Source organism: Tachypleus tridentatus, chromosome 7 (genome assembly GCF_004210375.1).
Source record: "Tachypleus tridentatus isolate NWPU-2018 chromosome 7, ASM421037v1, whole genome shotgun sequence".
In the NCBI taxonomy this organism is placed as follows: Eukaryota; Metazoa; Arthropoda; class Merostomata; order Xiphosura; family Limulidae; genus Tachypleus; species Tachypleus tridentatus.
Window position 1 is genome coordinate 146069403 of NC_134831.1, and position 16812 is coordinate 146086214.

Consider the following 16812-nt stretch of genomic DNA (forward strand, 5'->3'; position numbering starts at 1 on the left):
TCCTGTTCTTCACATATTTCATTTATATTCTTGACTTGGAAAACTATTTTTATTTAATACTGATTAACGTTCAACAATATCTAGCCATTTTGTTGAAAAATTATGTTTTGACTAATTAACATTTGACTAATCTTTGCGCTGATAGAATGTTACTGATTCAATAGGATAATGAGCTTATAATTTCGGGTCTTAACGTGTGATAATATCATTAACCATTAAGTCTTAAAATTAATAATTATCGAATTTATATATTGTACATTTCTTAATTATCAGTTGTTATTAAATCTCTCTCACAATTACAGTTTTGCTCTGTTTGTAAAACGCACATTAAATCTGCTACGTGAGAGCTCCAGTTCTTATCATTATTGTCAACTTTAAAGGTTCCGCTTATATATTTAATTGCGTTACGTACACTTCACAAATTGCTATCATATACTTCATTCAATATACTTTTATTCTTCATTTTATAATTTTGTATGGGCCATTCAAATGATAAACAATACTCTCCTTCATCAACACCTTCAGCATTACAATTTTATATGGACCATTCAAATGATAAACAATATCCTCCTTCATCAATACCTTCAGCATTACAATTTTGTATGGACCATTCAAATGATAAACAAATACCCTTCGTCATCAATACCTTCAGCATTACTATCATGTTGTGTACTTTTGATATTACAACAGTTGATATTTTCCCATATATATAGATAACTTAAGTGTTATTCTTAAATATTTTTGTGCAGAACATTGTACATTATTTTATCCTCTGCAATAACTTAAGTGTTTCCTGTCATTTTTTAGTTTACTATGGTGAGCATTTACATCACATAGAATTTTTAAATTTTAACATAACCTTCTCTAGCCATGTGTGTAGTTTAGAAAATAGGACATTGGTCACGACAACCCCTCTCACCCAGTTGATTAGCAGTAAACTTAAAGGTTTTTTTAATACTAAATATTGGTATTCGATTCCAGTATTGGTCACAGTAATGATAGCTTATTGTGTAAATTTGCGCTTAAAGAGACAATCCTGGCGTTTGTTTCAAATGTACGAAAAGAACAGATTGGTTGTTGTTTTCTCAAAGCTTTTAAACATATATAGTTTCAATCGAACCTGATGGACTGCTAATCTTACAGCCTGGAAGTTTTATTACATATCTCTGTCACCAGAGTGCACCAGTGAAATATTAAATTCATTTGATAATTTTTTTTTTATAAAATAGTCATGTGGTTTCATCATTCAAAGATACTAAATTTTAATTGGTTGTAATTTTACAAAGTTTTGTGTGTTTTAAAATGTCATTAACCTGTTGCTCAATAATATTAAACTAAATTACCTGTATACCACTTTAATCACGCATAAATTTATATTTACTTAAGTCAAAAGAACAAGAAAATTTACTCCATCTCTTTCAAACATAAAAGCAAATTGATATTCGTTTCTTTTATATACGTCTAAATTAAATCACTATGAAATGTTTATACACAAGTATAGTAAGTGAAGATAACATGTTTTGAGTATATTTTCACTTGTTCATACTGATCTTTGATTTAACATCTTTACTTTCACTCACTATATAAGCCAAACAGTAGCAGTACTCAATTCGTTTAAAAATTGAGTTCATTCTATCGTATATTAAAAATGTCGATGTCAGTTCGTCGATTAGCTGCGCTCATACAGAAGTAGGTTCTTCTGTCTCTAAGTTGTTTTCACGACATTAATGAAGAAAACTTTGGTCGTGAGAAAATACTGTAGACCATCTTGAAAGAATAATAGGGGATTAGTCATTTGTCAAATGTTTGTTTGTTTGTACCAAATACACAAAAATAGTTTTGACATATCTTAGCTGTATTATTGTTGAACTTACCAAATACACAAAAATAGTTTTGACATACCTTAGCCGTATTATTGTTGAACTTACCAAATATTCCTAAAACGCAGAATCGTATAAAGTAAAAATTTATTATGTTACCTTAGTAATTTTGTTTTATTTGCAAATTCATTTATAAATTTGCAAAATAGTTGGTAATTAAAGACAGAAATATCACAAATGTGTTACGTACAACAGTTTATTCATAAAACAACATAACCGTTAAGAACTTTTACTGAAAAACTTTCCCCTCACTTACAAAATGTTATTTCTAAACAAAACAGTACAAATCTGGTAATTTGAATATAAAATTAATGAACATTGTCACAGACCGATAGAGTTACTTCCTCTATAGGCTTTATTGGCTGGGTAGGATTTCCACAGAACTCTGAATATTTCAACTGGCGGCCTCTAGGTGACACATATGAAACCATGATAGATGAGTTATACAACGCATAAGCAACATACAACAAATTAACACATTATGGAGAAACTTCAATATATTGTTAACCACTTTACCGTATTCACAAAAAGTTACACTGAGTTTTTTGTATGATTTAGAAAAATAGGGTTATTTGTTTGTTCATAATTTTAAATTTTCCCCTTTCTTTTCTTAATGACTCGTAACGCTACACAACACATGAAATGTTTCAATAATAGTTTACAAAAACTGAATAAGATTTAATTGCATACATTATACTTAATAAACTAGAAATGTTTCAAGTTATTTTCATGCCACAATTTAGTATAAAAATCATGTTTTATATGAGTTTTACTTCGTTATTTTTGTTCCAACAACGTCAGTTAAGAATGCAAACCATCCTTGTTTTCTCATCATACATGAGATTCAAAATAACAGAACAGAAAAAGTTGGTAACGAGAGTAATTATTTCGAGTAAACTTTCGTAATATGACAATTTAGGTTTAGTATTTAAAGGTTTTAAAGTGAAAATAAATTATATAACTTTCTATACTACTTACTGTCGAGAAACTCCAATCAGAAGGTTAACTTTAATGGATCGAAGAAAAAGCTCATCTCTGTCATTACTTCTTTTAAGATGCCAGGATTCGGGGTCCAAGATAGACACAGAACGCTTGGTCCAGTGAACTTGTAAGGAGTCTATTGAGCCAATGTTCCTTCTTGAGGTTACAAGATATATCAACTTTTTTCCTGGTTTTAAACTTCCATCTCTAAAATGAATTTAAATACCTGTTCATTGTATTAATGAAGTAAGATACAGAACTCATTTTTTAAATTTATATGTACGAATGTTTTCACATGTCTACATATAACTAATTATAGCTGCACCACATATATTTTTACTCTAATTTTCCGTTCTTTCTTATATCACAGAAACTTAAGTACAAATGCAACCCACAAAGTGTCCAACAACGCCAAAATCTGCGGTGGAGGGTGCTATATGTAGAATAACTGCAAAATCAAAATCTTTATAAAGGAAACAAGAGTCAAAAATAATTTTTATATGCTAATCTGAGTGTTCTGTAATCTCAGATTTGTTTCTGTAGTATTTCTTTATATTTATAATTATTTTGATTTTTTATGAAATATTCTCTGTTTATAATTTTTTAAGTCTGTTTGTAAGAATAAATTATTTTAAACTAACAAATATTCAGTGGCGTATTTAGGTAGGATCTCAACTCCAGGGCTCATGGTCTTAAGAGAGGTCCATTGATAATTTTATCCTATGTAAAATTATATGGGACTAACCAATGTTCACTTGGGGTGCCAACAATTGTTAGGGATGACAGTGCATGTTGGCTGAAAGAGATCTGCAGCCTCGTATGGTAATATCTGTTGAATTCATTTTTTTTCCTCCAAAGTCAAAACATTTCCAAAAACAAAAGACATTTACTTATTTATTGGTGAGTAACGTGCATTTACAACGTTTTAATTAATGACAATACTTACCTAGAGATACAAGAGTTTGCACTTTATAACTTATCATACACCATTCATTTATTGATTTTCACTTTTGGTTTTCTCTTTCTAAAGTACCGAATACGATTTTTCTCAAGGCAGAATGTAAATTAGAATAATAAATCACATGAAAATGATGAAAATATAAACTCAATAAATAAAGTAAAGAATGTCGAAATGACAGTTTTTCGCTTGAAAAATAAGTTGATACTTGAACAACTGATAACAGAAAACCGTTTCTGACTCTTTTGATCGCTTTGTAATTCTGTAATTCGTGAAGAAGAATTATATCCGAGTGTTACTTAATCATGCCGTCATATCTGCACCCTGCGTATTTGCAAACAAATAGTACCGCTACGGGAACATTTTTCCAAGTTTTTCTAAATTTTTGGCCACAAATGACAGTTTGTCGCTTGAATACTCGGTAGATACTTGAGAAACCAATAATACCTAACTGTTTCTGACGTTGTTCATTGCTTTATAGCTCCCAAAACGTTGAATCTGCGTGTGTCCTCTTCACTTTCGTTTTAATCCACTACGCGTAGCAAATTTAGCTGCTTAATTTTTTGGTATACATTCTAACGGAAAAATATGAAGTTCTCCATGACAGAGAATGGAGGCGAAACAGGAAAATCGTGACCCCTCTTGTAAATCTACGTTCACGCAGGATAAAAATTTCGCGAAATTGGGGGTTTGCGCATCGTATAATAGAAAGGCCTTTCCAGTATCATATAAGAAAGAGTTCTATTACTGTATGATTCAAATAGAGAAAAATAAAGCTCTACTTGAAGGAAAACGGAGGTGAAACGTGAAAATCGTGACCCTTATTTAAAATTTACATGTACACAGGATAAACATTTCGCAAAGTTGGGGTTTGCAAAACACGTAATAAAAGAGTTTTTTCAAGTAGCATATAAGCAAGAGTTCCATTATTGTATGATGTGGGACCAACAAAAAGAATTATCCCCGGAGCCCTCACAAACTTAAATCCGCTAATGCAAATATTACCTTGTTTTAATTCCATACAATTAGTATAAAATTAATAATTTCTTGAAAGTCGTACCCATGTTTTCCATACTTAATCTGCTTCTTTGTGACTCTTTTATTCAAATTGCTACAATAGTTTTGGGAGCACAATACAATGGTTAACGTAATTATGGTCTTTAACGTATTTCGTTGCTCTACATGAACTTACCATGGGCTGGTGGCCCAGGCGCTTAACTCGCAACCTGAGGATGGCGTTTCGAAACATTGTCACCAGACATCTTTGCTCTTTCAACTTTGGGGCGTCATAATGTGCGATCCATCCCACTATTTGTTAGTGAAGGACTAGCCCAAGAGTTGGTGGTGTTGACTAACTGCTTTCCCTCTGGTCTGTCATTGCTAAGTCAGGGATTACTGGGACAGTATCCACTGATACTACAAGGTAATTCTTCGTACTTACAAAGCTAATATCAAGGAATTCGACTCCCCTCAGTGAACACAGCAAATAGCCTGATGTGGCTTTGCTATTAGAAAACACATACACACGCTAGCGCATATAGCCTTCGTGTAGTTTTGCGCGAAATTCAAAACAAAATAAACTATTTCGAAATTCGTAACTATCTCGGTTTTTCTTCAGAATTTATTCAGTACATCTCTCTTATTGCTGATAAACAAAGTCCTACAAAAAGTCTTCAAAATGTATTCAGCGGAAAAACTAAACGTTTATTACACTAATCAAACTAGGCGAAATTGGAAATCAATGTGACTCTCCATCCTTTCATCAGTGTTCCCTGGTTTATTTTATTAAAATCCTAAAATTTGTACTAAATGTTTATCTATAGATTTTTAGTATGTTTTATAGTATTTTTAAATGTATTTAATAATGGTAATCTATTAATCATAAAAAGGTCAAAACCTATAATTAATAATAAATAAATAATTATGCTACTAAATTCCTTAAGGAACATAGGGCCGCAAACGCTGCGGTTTCAGTAACAGGCTGGTTTTTTAAATGAATAGGTTGTTAGCCTACTGCACAACCTCAACTAGGAGAACCTTTTCTCAACCCACCGAAGGGAATCGAACCTCTGATTTTAGCGTTGTAAATCTGGAGACATACCGCTGTACTAGCGGGGGCCCAAAACCTATAAAGTGGACCAAAACTCATAATTCTAAGGAGGAAGTCCTTCATAGATGCATTTTGGGTCGGATTATGACTTAGAATTATAAATTATGAATTACCTTTTATTCAGTTTATAATCTAACTTTATATATAATGTTTGGTAGCAATGATTTAGAAACAAGGAATGTTAACAACACACATCCCAAAATAAAAGCCTTTGGAACTTATTAATCATAATTCATATCAAAATTAATAATCTACCTATCACTTAGGCGCATTTTCAGATTGTCGTTAGAACCTTTTATCGAAACGTGCAGAAGACCTTTCTGGCTAGTGCTATTTGCTGGTTTAGCGATGTTAACTTCGACGTAGTAATGAAACACTGCAATGAGAAAGATACTGAGTATTAGTTTTCTGCATATGTTTCGTATTAGTTCGTCTATCTCATGCATTAAGTAGGTGCACTTTACAGGTCAACAACAGCATTATCAATGGCACAATTTAAATTTAAAGGGAATTAATGTTTTGAATTGCCACATTTTAACTCTGGTTTTGAGTCAGAATTTTATATATCTTCATAACCTCAGAGTAGGTCCACATAATTCCAAATCATAGTTATCTATACAAACATTATACTATACTGTAAACATCCGTTCCTTTAGATGATCTATATCAGATGTTGAGAAAACAGAATGTTACCTTGCACATAAATTTTGGTTCTAGTTCTGGTGGTCTTATTCATTTTTCATAATATATCGGAGAAGACTTGCAGTGTATTAGTTAGCTAGATTATGTAACACTAATACAGATGTTTGTTTAATGTTTAACTGGATAAGATAATATTACTTTAAAAGAATAAAATAAATATTTTAATGTTAATTTCAAGTGAATGAATGTTTAAAATATATAATCTTATACTTGTATCTGCTATAAGAACCTGAGCAAAAATTTCATATGAAGTTTCAGCAAATAGTAAACAAAATACATACAACAGAATGGCTCGTTAGATCTTGTCCTTAGAAATAGCTTCAGACTTTTGTTGTCATCTTTGTATTTCAGATACTCTTCAGCCTCGGGTCCTAGTTTGACACATTTACTATTGTCTTCACCACAATCAGTACATTTCCCTCTGATAAAATCGTCCCAACTATCACATGCAATCCCTACTAGTGTACATTTTTCATTTCTCAAAGCTTCAAGATAATAATCGATGGCTCTCAGATGATCACAGCGAAGAAGTCTATCTACACCTATAGAAATAAATACGTTCCTCTGTAGGACTAAGCATATTATCCAGACAGATTGAATATGAGACACAGCATTATGAACTAGCAAATAATATGGTGGCTATAATTATAGACTATTGCTCTTTTATGCAATTTCACTGGAGGAGCTTTTTTAATTAATACACCGAAGAGGTATTTGCATGAAAACAAGGAGATTACATATGTTACCATATATTGCGATCAACCTTCTTTATATTTAGAATTAAATTAAAGTGTATAAATGTCACGTTTTTAAACAACCTTCAAAAAGTAAAATAATTTTAAGTAACAGGTGTGGTACAAATTTTGTTGAATAACTAACTTAAAACTCCATTTTAGAGCTTTAAGAAGTGTGTATTGTTTTTAGATGTTTAATTTATAATGAAATAATGCGAGGAACGCGATTTTGTGATTCAAATTTTAGAAAAATCATTTTGCCTGTTTCACGTTTTCTAAAAATATTTTTGTTATAAAACCAAGAAATGATTAAAATAATTTTAATGTAAGATTTCTTCTTTAAACCTACGATTCTGAATGAATTCAACAAAATATCACAAGATAAACAACTTTGATACAATTACTTGTTGATTGAGTTAAGAATTTTCAACCAAAATTTCTCAAAATCATTAAATTTGGCTTCATTCCAGCCTTTAGTTTTTATAAAATCTAGTTTGCAGCGATCCTGAGTTAAATTTAAACAAAAGACGTTGGCTATTTTTAACTCGTGTATCATTACTGGTCATGATGGGTTGAATTATCACACCTTTAGTGGTTTACGTATGCCTATATAGAAAATGTTATTGCTTTTTATAAAGTTCTATTTTATTGTTAATTTATGCACGTATATGTATAAAGAACAAAATCAGGAACATATATCTTTAAACAGAAAAAAAAACAACTCCACTCACCATGCTTAACACCATCTGAGAAAAATGTTTCGAATGAATCAGACAAACATCCTGGTTGTTTATTTCCCCTGTTGGGGAAGAAATCAACATGGCCTACAAGTTCATTTGTGCCTAAACCTAGAATAGATGAAAGTATCTTGTTCATAAAATGTTTCAAGTCATTCACTTCTGTCATGTATACTTTCTGCTTATCAACCTTTTACAAATTAAAATTTTATGTCTAATATTTCCCTCTTGAAATTTATATAATATTTGTTGTTTTGAATTAAGCACAAAGCTATACAATGGGCTATCTGTGCTCTGCCCAACACGGGTATCGAAACCCGGTTTTTAGCGTGGGAAGTCCGCAGACATACTGCTGAGCCACTGGGGGGCATATAATATTAGATTCTTACGTTAAACAACAAACAGGCTAAGCCGTGTTGTAATTAATCAATATACAAATGTCTATAAATGTCCAAAAGTGTCCTACATATTAAGATTTTGACGGAAAATAAATGTAGCTGTCAGTTTCCTACGAGTAAGATACTGCCTTGAACTATTTTGAGTATAAAGAAAATTTTAGTTTTATAGCAAATTCTAACGCAATTATCAATTCTTAGACGACACATAGCGGCTCGCAGAATGACTCTGAGTTTTTGGTGTTTTTTGTTTTAAGGACAAACATTTAACTCATAGCTCCGTAATCTCTTGACCAATATGAAATCTAATTACAGTTTTGGATAAAGAAGATCAAACCCTTTCGATTAATTATTAGACCAAGCCCAAACTATGATAGATTAATTTGTTCTAATTTTGCTTGAAAGAATTTCAATTTGAAGGTACGCAGGTAAAGATTCTGGTGAGTAATGAAATTGAATCAAGTATATGCACGTTCCACGATTGATATTGATATTACTGGCGTACCAAAATATAGTTAAACGAAAAAAAAAGAGGCATCATAGATTAATATATTTTAATCCTGGCACAGCATGGCCAGGTGGTTAAGGTGCTCGACTCTTAATCCGAGAGTCCCAGGTTCGAATCTCCGTCACATCAAACATGCTCGCCCTTTCAGCCGTGGAGGGGTTATAATGTTACGGTCAATCCCATTATTCGTTGGTAAAATATAGCCGAAGAGATGGCTGTGGGTTGTGAAGACTAGCTGCCTTCCCTCTACTCTTACGCTGCTAAATTAGGGATGGCTAGCGCAGATAACTCTTGGGTAGCTTTGCGAGAAATTCAAAAACAACAATTCTAATCCTGCCTAAAGGAATTTCAAGAGCCGCGACTGTTCAAGATTCCCTCTTCTTTTGAAATAAATTAACAACTATGCTTTCAATAATGTAAAATGTCCAGTAGTTGAATGAACTGGTTAATGCTGCCATAAAAAATATCATCATTAAAATAATAATATTCCGATATTTACCAAAAAACAATGTTTTGCTGCTATCCGTGTGGATCACATCAACAAATTCTGCATCACTCCGATCCAGACGAACATTTTCAGCCATGCCTGTGAAGAAAGGTCCAGCTGGATCTAGTCCTGAGGATTAAACGACTCGTGTTTTCAATTACAAAATATTGGGGACATATAAAAGTTACTGTAGGCACACCGAAATATTCGAGAATATAGATAAGAGAACCCTAGAGTAGTTAAGCTGAGTATCTAACTGTCGATGTTTTAAAAAATATGCTATAAACAACACATATATATTTAATATTAGACAGATAGGAAAACAGTCAGACGGACGGAAGGACAAATAGCCGAAATTGAACATTATAGTAATTTAAAAGTTAGTACCTTCATTATAGCTTCACTAAACGATTTAAATTATATTACTCTAAGTATTTGATCATCAAATTTATTATTCGGTTAAGAATATAAAATGCTTCAACACGGATATTAAAGTTCGTGTTCTGAAGAGAAGGAAATAATGGAATGTAATCATCTTAAAAACATTATATATACATATCAGTATTTTTTTCATTTGTCATTCACTTTCAAAACTGTTCAGTAAAGAGCAAGGTAAAAATAATTAATTTCAGCAAACATTTCTGATTTATAGAACTTCACAAGCTTAGGTTTTCAATAATTTCGTTATATGTTTAAGAGTTGTCCTCTGATCGCAACTTTCACTTTAAACAAAACTGTCTGAATGAAATTTATACTTTTCTTTCTGTTTGAAAGACAGATTCAGTGGACCCACACTGTCTTCATTAGATTAACCTTCTTACTTACAAGGACAAATTGTAAAGGTTTTTTTTCCGATGTCCATGTTTATTGGAGAAAAACAGACTTACCAGTTATCCTTCTCACTTTGTTTAATCGTTCTCCAGCATAGCCAGCCGTATGTGCTCCAAGACTGTGGCCAATGAGGTGGACACTGTCTAGAGAGATGCCTTTGATTTCCTATGGTGATTCATACAATTAATTATTTAGAAACGGTTAAATCCTCTTGAACTAAACGTGTTTAAGTGTGGTAGTTTAATTTGTCCAGATTTTGTTTCAGATATTTCATAAGCTTTCCTTTTCTTTTGGGTTAAATGTATAGCTTTATATAAAATGTTGTTAACTCCAACATGCCTTAGTAATATAAATGACGTTTTGATATCGTTTTCTTTTAGAAACAAGAAAAGCAAAAAATTGTGAAATAGCAGCCAAAAATACAATTTAAATTACAATACTACGATTTTTCACATGTACATGGGTTGAATTTTTATATGTTAGGCTGATTTCAACTTGCATGCACTTGTTTTGTAAACAATAGATGACCCTAATGTTTCTTTACATCGTTTTTCTTAAAAGTGGCAGAATACTATTATGTGAGAATCGTTAAATAATAGTGTCATATAACTTGTTTTGAATGAAAAGAACATCAGAAACTAATAATTGTAAAACTTAAAAAACACACAAAACAGGTTAGGACTTTTTACACTGCGTGCAACTTTCAACATAACTCATAATATACTATCTCTATTTTGTTGGCAAGCTGTCACTGTCTTTTATTAGTAGAAGACCTGGTATAACCTATAAACATTATATTTGTTATAAGGAATGGCTGAGTGACCTCGAAGCTTTTTTCGGTTACTTTGTTCTGTTTTTTTCGTTTTTTGAATTTCGCGCAAAGCTACATGAGGGCTATCTGCGCTACCCGTCCCTAATTTAGGAGTGTAAAACTAGAGAAAAGGCAGCTAGTCATTACCACCCATCGTCAACTCTTGGGCTACTTTTTTTTACCAACGAATAGTGGGACTGACCGTCACATTATAACGCCCTCACAGCTGAAAGGGCGAGCATGTTTGGTGCGACGGGATTCGAACCTGCGACCCTCAGATTATAAGTTGAACGTCTTAACCCACCTGGCCATACTGGGCCTGTTCTGTAAGAAGAAATCCTGGCTATGATAATATTATAATGTATACATGGTGGTATTTGGCTGTTTAGTTATGCGTTTTACATATGTTGTAAAACTCAGTCAAGTTTAAAATATACTTCTCTTCAGTAGGTAAAGCTCAGACAGTGTTAAACTATAAATCACATTTAATTCTATCCAATGGGTAAAACTCAGATGAATTCTTGTTTCTAAAGATAGATAACACAGTGACCAAAAAAGATACCAGTTGTGTCACTAATGAAAAACAAGGCAGTTTTATAGCAGAAGTAAACATTTGTCTAATGGATAGAATTAGCAGTGAAGTATAGTTTATGACTGGATGAATCTGAGTTTTATCCATTAGATAGAATTGATTGTGGTGTATAGTTTAACAGTGGCTGAGCTTTACTTACTGAAGAAGAGTATATTTTAAACTTGACCGAGTTTAACAACATATGTAAAACACATAACTAAACAGCCAAATACCACCATGTACACATTATATCATTATTATAGTCAGAATTTCTTCTTACAGAATGAGCCCGTGTATGGCCAGGTGGATTAAAAAGTTCAACTTGTAATCTGAGGGTCGCGAGTTCGAATTCCAGCCGCACCAAACATGCTCGCCCTTTCAGCTGTGGGGGCGTTATAATGTTATATAAATAACAATAAATAACTATTTATGGAGGTTTCACAGTCTGTTATCAGAAATATTCTTGTTAATACACAACACTCATTCTGTTTTCTTGTCCTTATAAATTCGTCACCTCAAGTAAACTAGTTTATCAGTTGGTTGCTTTAAAGTAATTTACAAAAAATTATCTTCCTTTACTTTTACTTGCTAGTAACTAACCAGTTATTGTTGTCTTGTTAGAGCAGTTTTATTATTTGTACTATCATTATTAAACAGGTTTGTTTCATCCCTCAGTTTATATTGTTTCTGAATCCAAACAATTAACTAGTTAAGTTGTCTTATCAAAGTCACGTTTATCATTTCAAATTTTCAAATAATTCATTACATGGTTTGACCATGTTATGTTTACCTGTAAGCGACTAATCAACAGGGCTATCTCAGCTCCTACAAGTCTTATATTCGCTACCGCTTGGTAGTATGGAAACCAGCTTCCTTTGCTCCAGTCAACTAAGATTATATTGTAATCACCTTGTTTTAGATATTCATCCTTCATGTTCTACAGAAAGTAAACATATAATTTATTAGTTAAAATCTTTTTCTGTACATTTTTAGCAAAGCGATAATTACAGAATAAAATAAATATTTAAAAATATATACAATTTGGGAAAAATAAAGTACTGTCGTCTAAACGTGCCAGATTTCAAAGAAACTATATTAGTTTCTAATAATCACTAAAACACAACTTTTCTTTCGTGATGTAAGTAAAAATATTTTAGTTTTAACTGAACGGGATACTGTAGTAAACCATTTCAATAACCTACTTACGAAGGAATAGACACAATATATTTTACAGTCATGATTTATGTTGAGAATTGCCCTTTTAGCTTCATTAGATTAAACAACATTCGCAGTTTTATAAATTCGTGTTATTTTATATAAAGACGGTAATTTAATAGCTTACACAAAACTAAGGTCTCATATGAATTGTCATAAATTGGTTTAATAGTCTGACTTACATTTGCGCGTTGCAAAGTGCCTAAACATATTGTATATGTATTTTTCTACGCTCAACTTCATGTAATAAACAATAGCATATATTCTATATAAAATTTAACAATTTTTTGTTTATACTTCAACAAAATTCTGTGGAATTTACCTTTACCCATGTTTTAGTCCTAAAACGTAAAATAACGCCATGAAGAAATATCTTTTTGTTTAAAATCAACCATTTCAATAACCACTTTCAGTAGAAAAGATGGAAAATAATTAACAATTAAGATTTATAAATAGAGGTGCTCTTTATTATTATTATTATTATTTATTAAATAATATACATAATTTAACAATGAAAAGCACAAAGTTTAAAAATTGTTTTGTCTCATGTATTTCAACGAAATTTTGTAAAACTTACTTTCAGCCATATTTCAGAATTAAAACTTGAACTCAAGCCATGAATAAGAATCTTTGTGTTTGCTGATGGAATAATACCCGAGTTAGAAATATTGCTTTCATCTGTTTGGTCCAATATTTCGTAGTTGTTTTTGTCTTTAGAGGTGTACAAAATGAATCGTGTGTCAATGACGTCACGGTCTTGAGGAAGAACGTCGATTGGACGTCTGATTGGGTCAAAAAAGTTTCCACCATTGTTGAAACATCCGAGATCATCGTAGCATTTTTCCTCTCCTATATATGAGAACAGGTGCAGTATTAGCTGTTTATAAATACACCCTCACATATATATATATATTTCACTTGAAGGTGTTATTCGCTAACACAGTATACAATATCTTTTGTTATAGATATCAGGCTCACTGATTTGTCGATCCATTTTGAATTCGAAAACTGCTTGTGGTTGTGACAGGTGGTGACTAGGATGTTTGGAGAACGTAGCAGGACAATTTATCGCAGATAATGTCAAGAATCTGTTAATATTACTTTTAACAACATCTCAATAAAATAGTTTTAATTTTAAGACAACTAGACTTACATCTATTCATTGTTAAATATTTAGGAACAAATGCTACAACATTTTCTTTTTATAGTTTTAATGCATAGCTACATACTGTTCTATTTGTGCTCTATATAGAATGGAAAATCGAACTCCAGTTTATAGAGTTCTAAATCTATAAGTTTACCGCTGATACAGCGTGAGAGTATTATGCATAAAGCTGCACAATGGACTAGTGTGATCTGTCCTCCACGGGTTTGGCCCGGCATGGCCAGGTGGTTAAGGCACTCAACTCGTAATCCGAGGATCGAGGGTTCGAATCCCCTCACATCAAACATGCTGGCCCTGTCAGCCGAGAGGACGTTATAAGTAATGGTCAATTTCACTATTCGTTGGTAAAAAAGTAGCTCAAGAGTTAGCGGTGGGTGGTGATGACTAGCTGCCTTCCCTCTAGTCTTACATTGTTAAATTAGAGACGGCTAGCGCAGATAGCCCTCGTGTAACTTTGAGCGAAATTCAAACCAAACCTTCACTGGTATCAAGACCCGATTTTTAGTGGTATGCTTCAGCAAACTTACCGTTATGCTACTCGGTTGAGTACACAGGGGAACAGGATATTATTTTTCAATAAAAGAGATATATTACTAGCTTTAATTATACATTTTTCAAGAGCTCAGTATTTAATGTAAAATGCAGGCTCGTTCCAAGACAATAAAACATATTATCATTAAGTATATAGATGTCGACTATTGTTTACAAAGAATTACAGCTGTAATAGCTAATAATTAACTTAACTCCTTAGAAAAGATAATCTTGTAACTCTCGAGACAAAACTCGTTAACATCTCACTTGTTTATTTAATTTTAAGATTAAAATTTATAACCGGAAACCGAAAGTGTTAACACCTTATTTTCACTCATTGGGCAAATGATTTAATCAAAATGCACTTTCGGAAAGCATGAAGAACATAAACAGTTATTTAAATAAAGCCTGAGTTCTGTGAGGTCTATTAAATTTTGTTAAATTCTTTCTGATTACTTCTTTAAAAAACATTTATTTGGACTTTAATATAGAACTTTCTGTAAGGCAAGACCAAAATACGTACCACTAAAATTAGGATAAGCATCTATGATGTAATGAAATACACAATACGTCACTATATAAAGTCTTTAACGGTTCACATTTTGAAGCGATTGTGCTAATATGTATTTCACACAGACATTCACGATCAGAAAAACATTATAAACGATTGCAAGCTATTGAGACACATTGCATAATTAAAAGATACACATTATTCAGGTTTATCTTGTATCCCTATAACTTAATTGATATTATTTATCATTATCTCACGTTTTATTCTCTTCAAAATGTTTCTGAATGAATATCCACTAGTTGATCCATGAGTTGAAACTGCTACCAAGGAAACCAGTAGCATGAATAAAACAAAACCATGTCCCTCAACAAGAAACATCCTTGAGCTGAAACTTAACACTGCTGTCTCTGTTTAGTTACTGATCGTCTGCTAAATTAAGTGATACTTATATAATATGTGAGCTCATTTTGTCACGATTATCTTGAGGCCTGTCCTTCTTCCAGTGATTCTCTTTCCCCTAATGAGTTATTCCCAAGGTAAGCAAGATTGTTTCTAGTGTTGCCTCATTGCATCATAAACGTTTTATTTCCCTACAACAGAGCAAGATAAGGTGTTCTCAAGGCAAACCACGCTGTTTTCAGCATTAACTCACTGTGCAAAAATATACGGACACGATTCACATCGATTTGTGACGTTACTTTTAACGAAATTACAAAAAGTATGCTATTTCCCTCGTGTTCTGAGAAGTTAGATCGAAATAAGCCTTAAAAATCAACAAAAGAAATGTATACGTTATTTTACGGTATATTTGTATTTCTCAACAGTACTCTGATCTTATGGTTTTAATTCATGAGAAAAACACAAATATGGAGTAAGATTTGATTCCTCATTTGTTTCACAGCAAAACCACATTGGATTTCAACATTCTAAAACCTTAGTGTTATCATTATCCTTCTGGGTGACATAAAAGTAATTATCAAACTATAAATGACGATGTAATAAAAACGTTCCAGATTCTAAGAGTTGATGTTGCATCAGGTACCTAAGTTGATTGTAAACATGTATAAAATATAACTAAAACAACTATATAGTAAACACATCAAACACTATAATTTGCAACAAGAAATAAAGTGGAAGAAAAGGAAACACTTTAAACACAACTGAACAGGAAACTTGAAATCGATGACTTTAACGTAAAAAGCACATCTGTCTCTACCGTAACCTGATAGTGAAAAAGGTAAACTTAATAAATACGTTATCAAATATTCATAACAGACCTCGCTCTACCAAAGAAATATTGGGATTGACCGTAACATTATCACATTATGACATTGAAGTGGAGGTACTTACAGATTTCATGTTGCGATAGATATATAAGCTGTTAAAAGATCACTTGATGTCCTATTCACGCAAAAATATAAAATGTTTTCTATCTATTGGTGATTAAGTTTATCAATGCAGTAACTTCAGATATTGCATTTCGTCTCTTGATTACGAAAACTATTACAAAATTTAGATTAATACTAATAAACCTTTAAGAACAAACAGACATTATGCGTTACGGTCAGTTATTAAGTCAAAAGAAATTTTCATACTTAACTTGTGGTCCATTGTTTAACATGACTGTTGTCATCCATAACTCTTCTCAAAAGAACTAAGCATGCCTAAGATATAGTCTTTTGTCA

General features: G+C 32.1%; 1 protein-coding gene across 1 annotated transcript; it reads right to left on the reverse strand.

Annotated features, from left to right (window-relative positions):
* Nucleotides 1–2057: 2057 nt before the first annotated feature.
* Nucleotides 2058–15663, reverse strand: LOC143256842 (pancreatic lipase-related protein 2-like). Its single transcript, XM_076514594.1, has 10 exons — nt 15385–15663; nt 13498–13769; nt 12496–12642; nt 10380–10488; nt 9505–9621; nt 8097–8213; nt 6913–7173; nt 6185–6305; nt 2859–3068; nt 2058–2288 (listed from the first exon to the last, which is right to left on the reverse strand). Exons 1-10 carry the CDS (start codon nt 15503–15505, stop codon nt 2189–2191), a joined length of 1575 nt encoding a protein of 524 aa, XP_076370709.1. The 5' UTR covers nt 15506–15663; the 3' UTR covers nt 2058–2188.
* Nucleotides 15664–16812: the final 1149 nt, after the last annotated feature.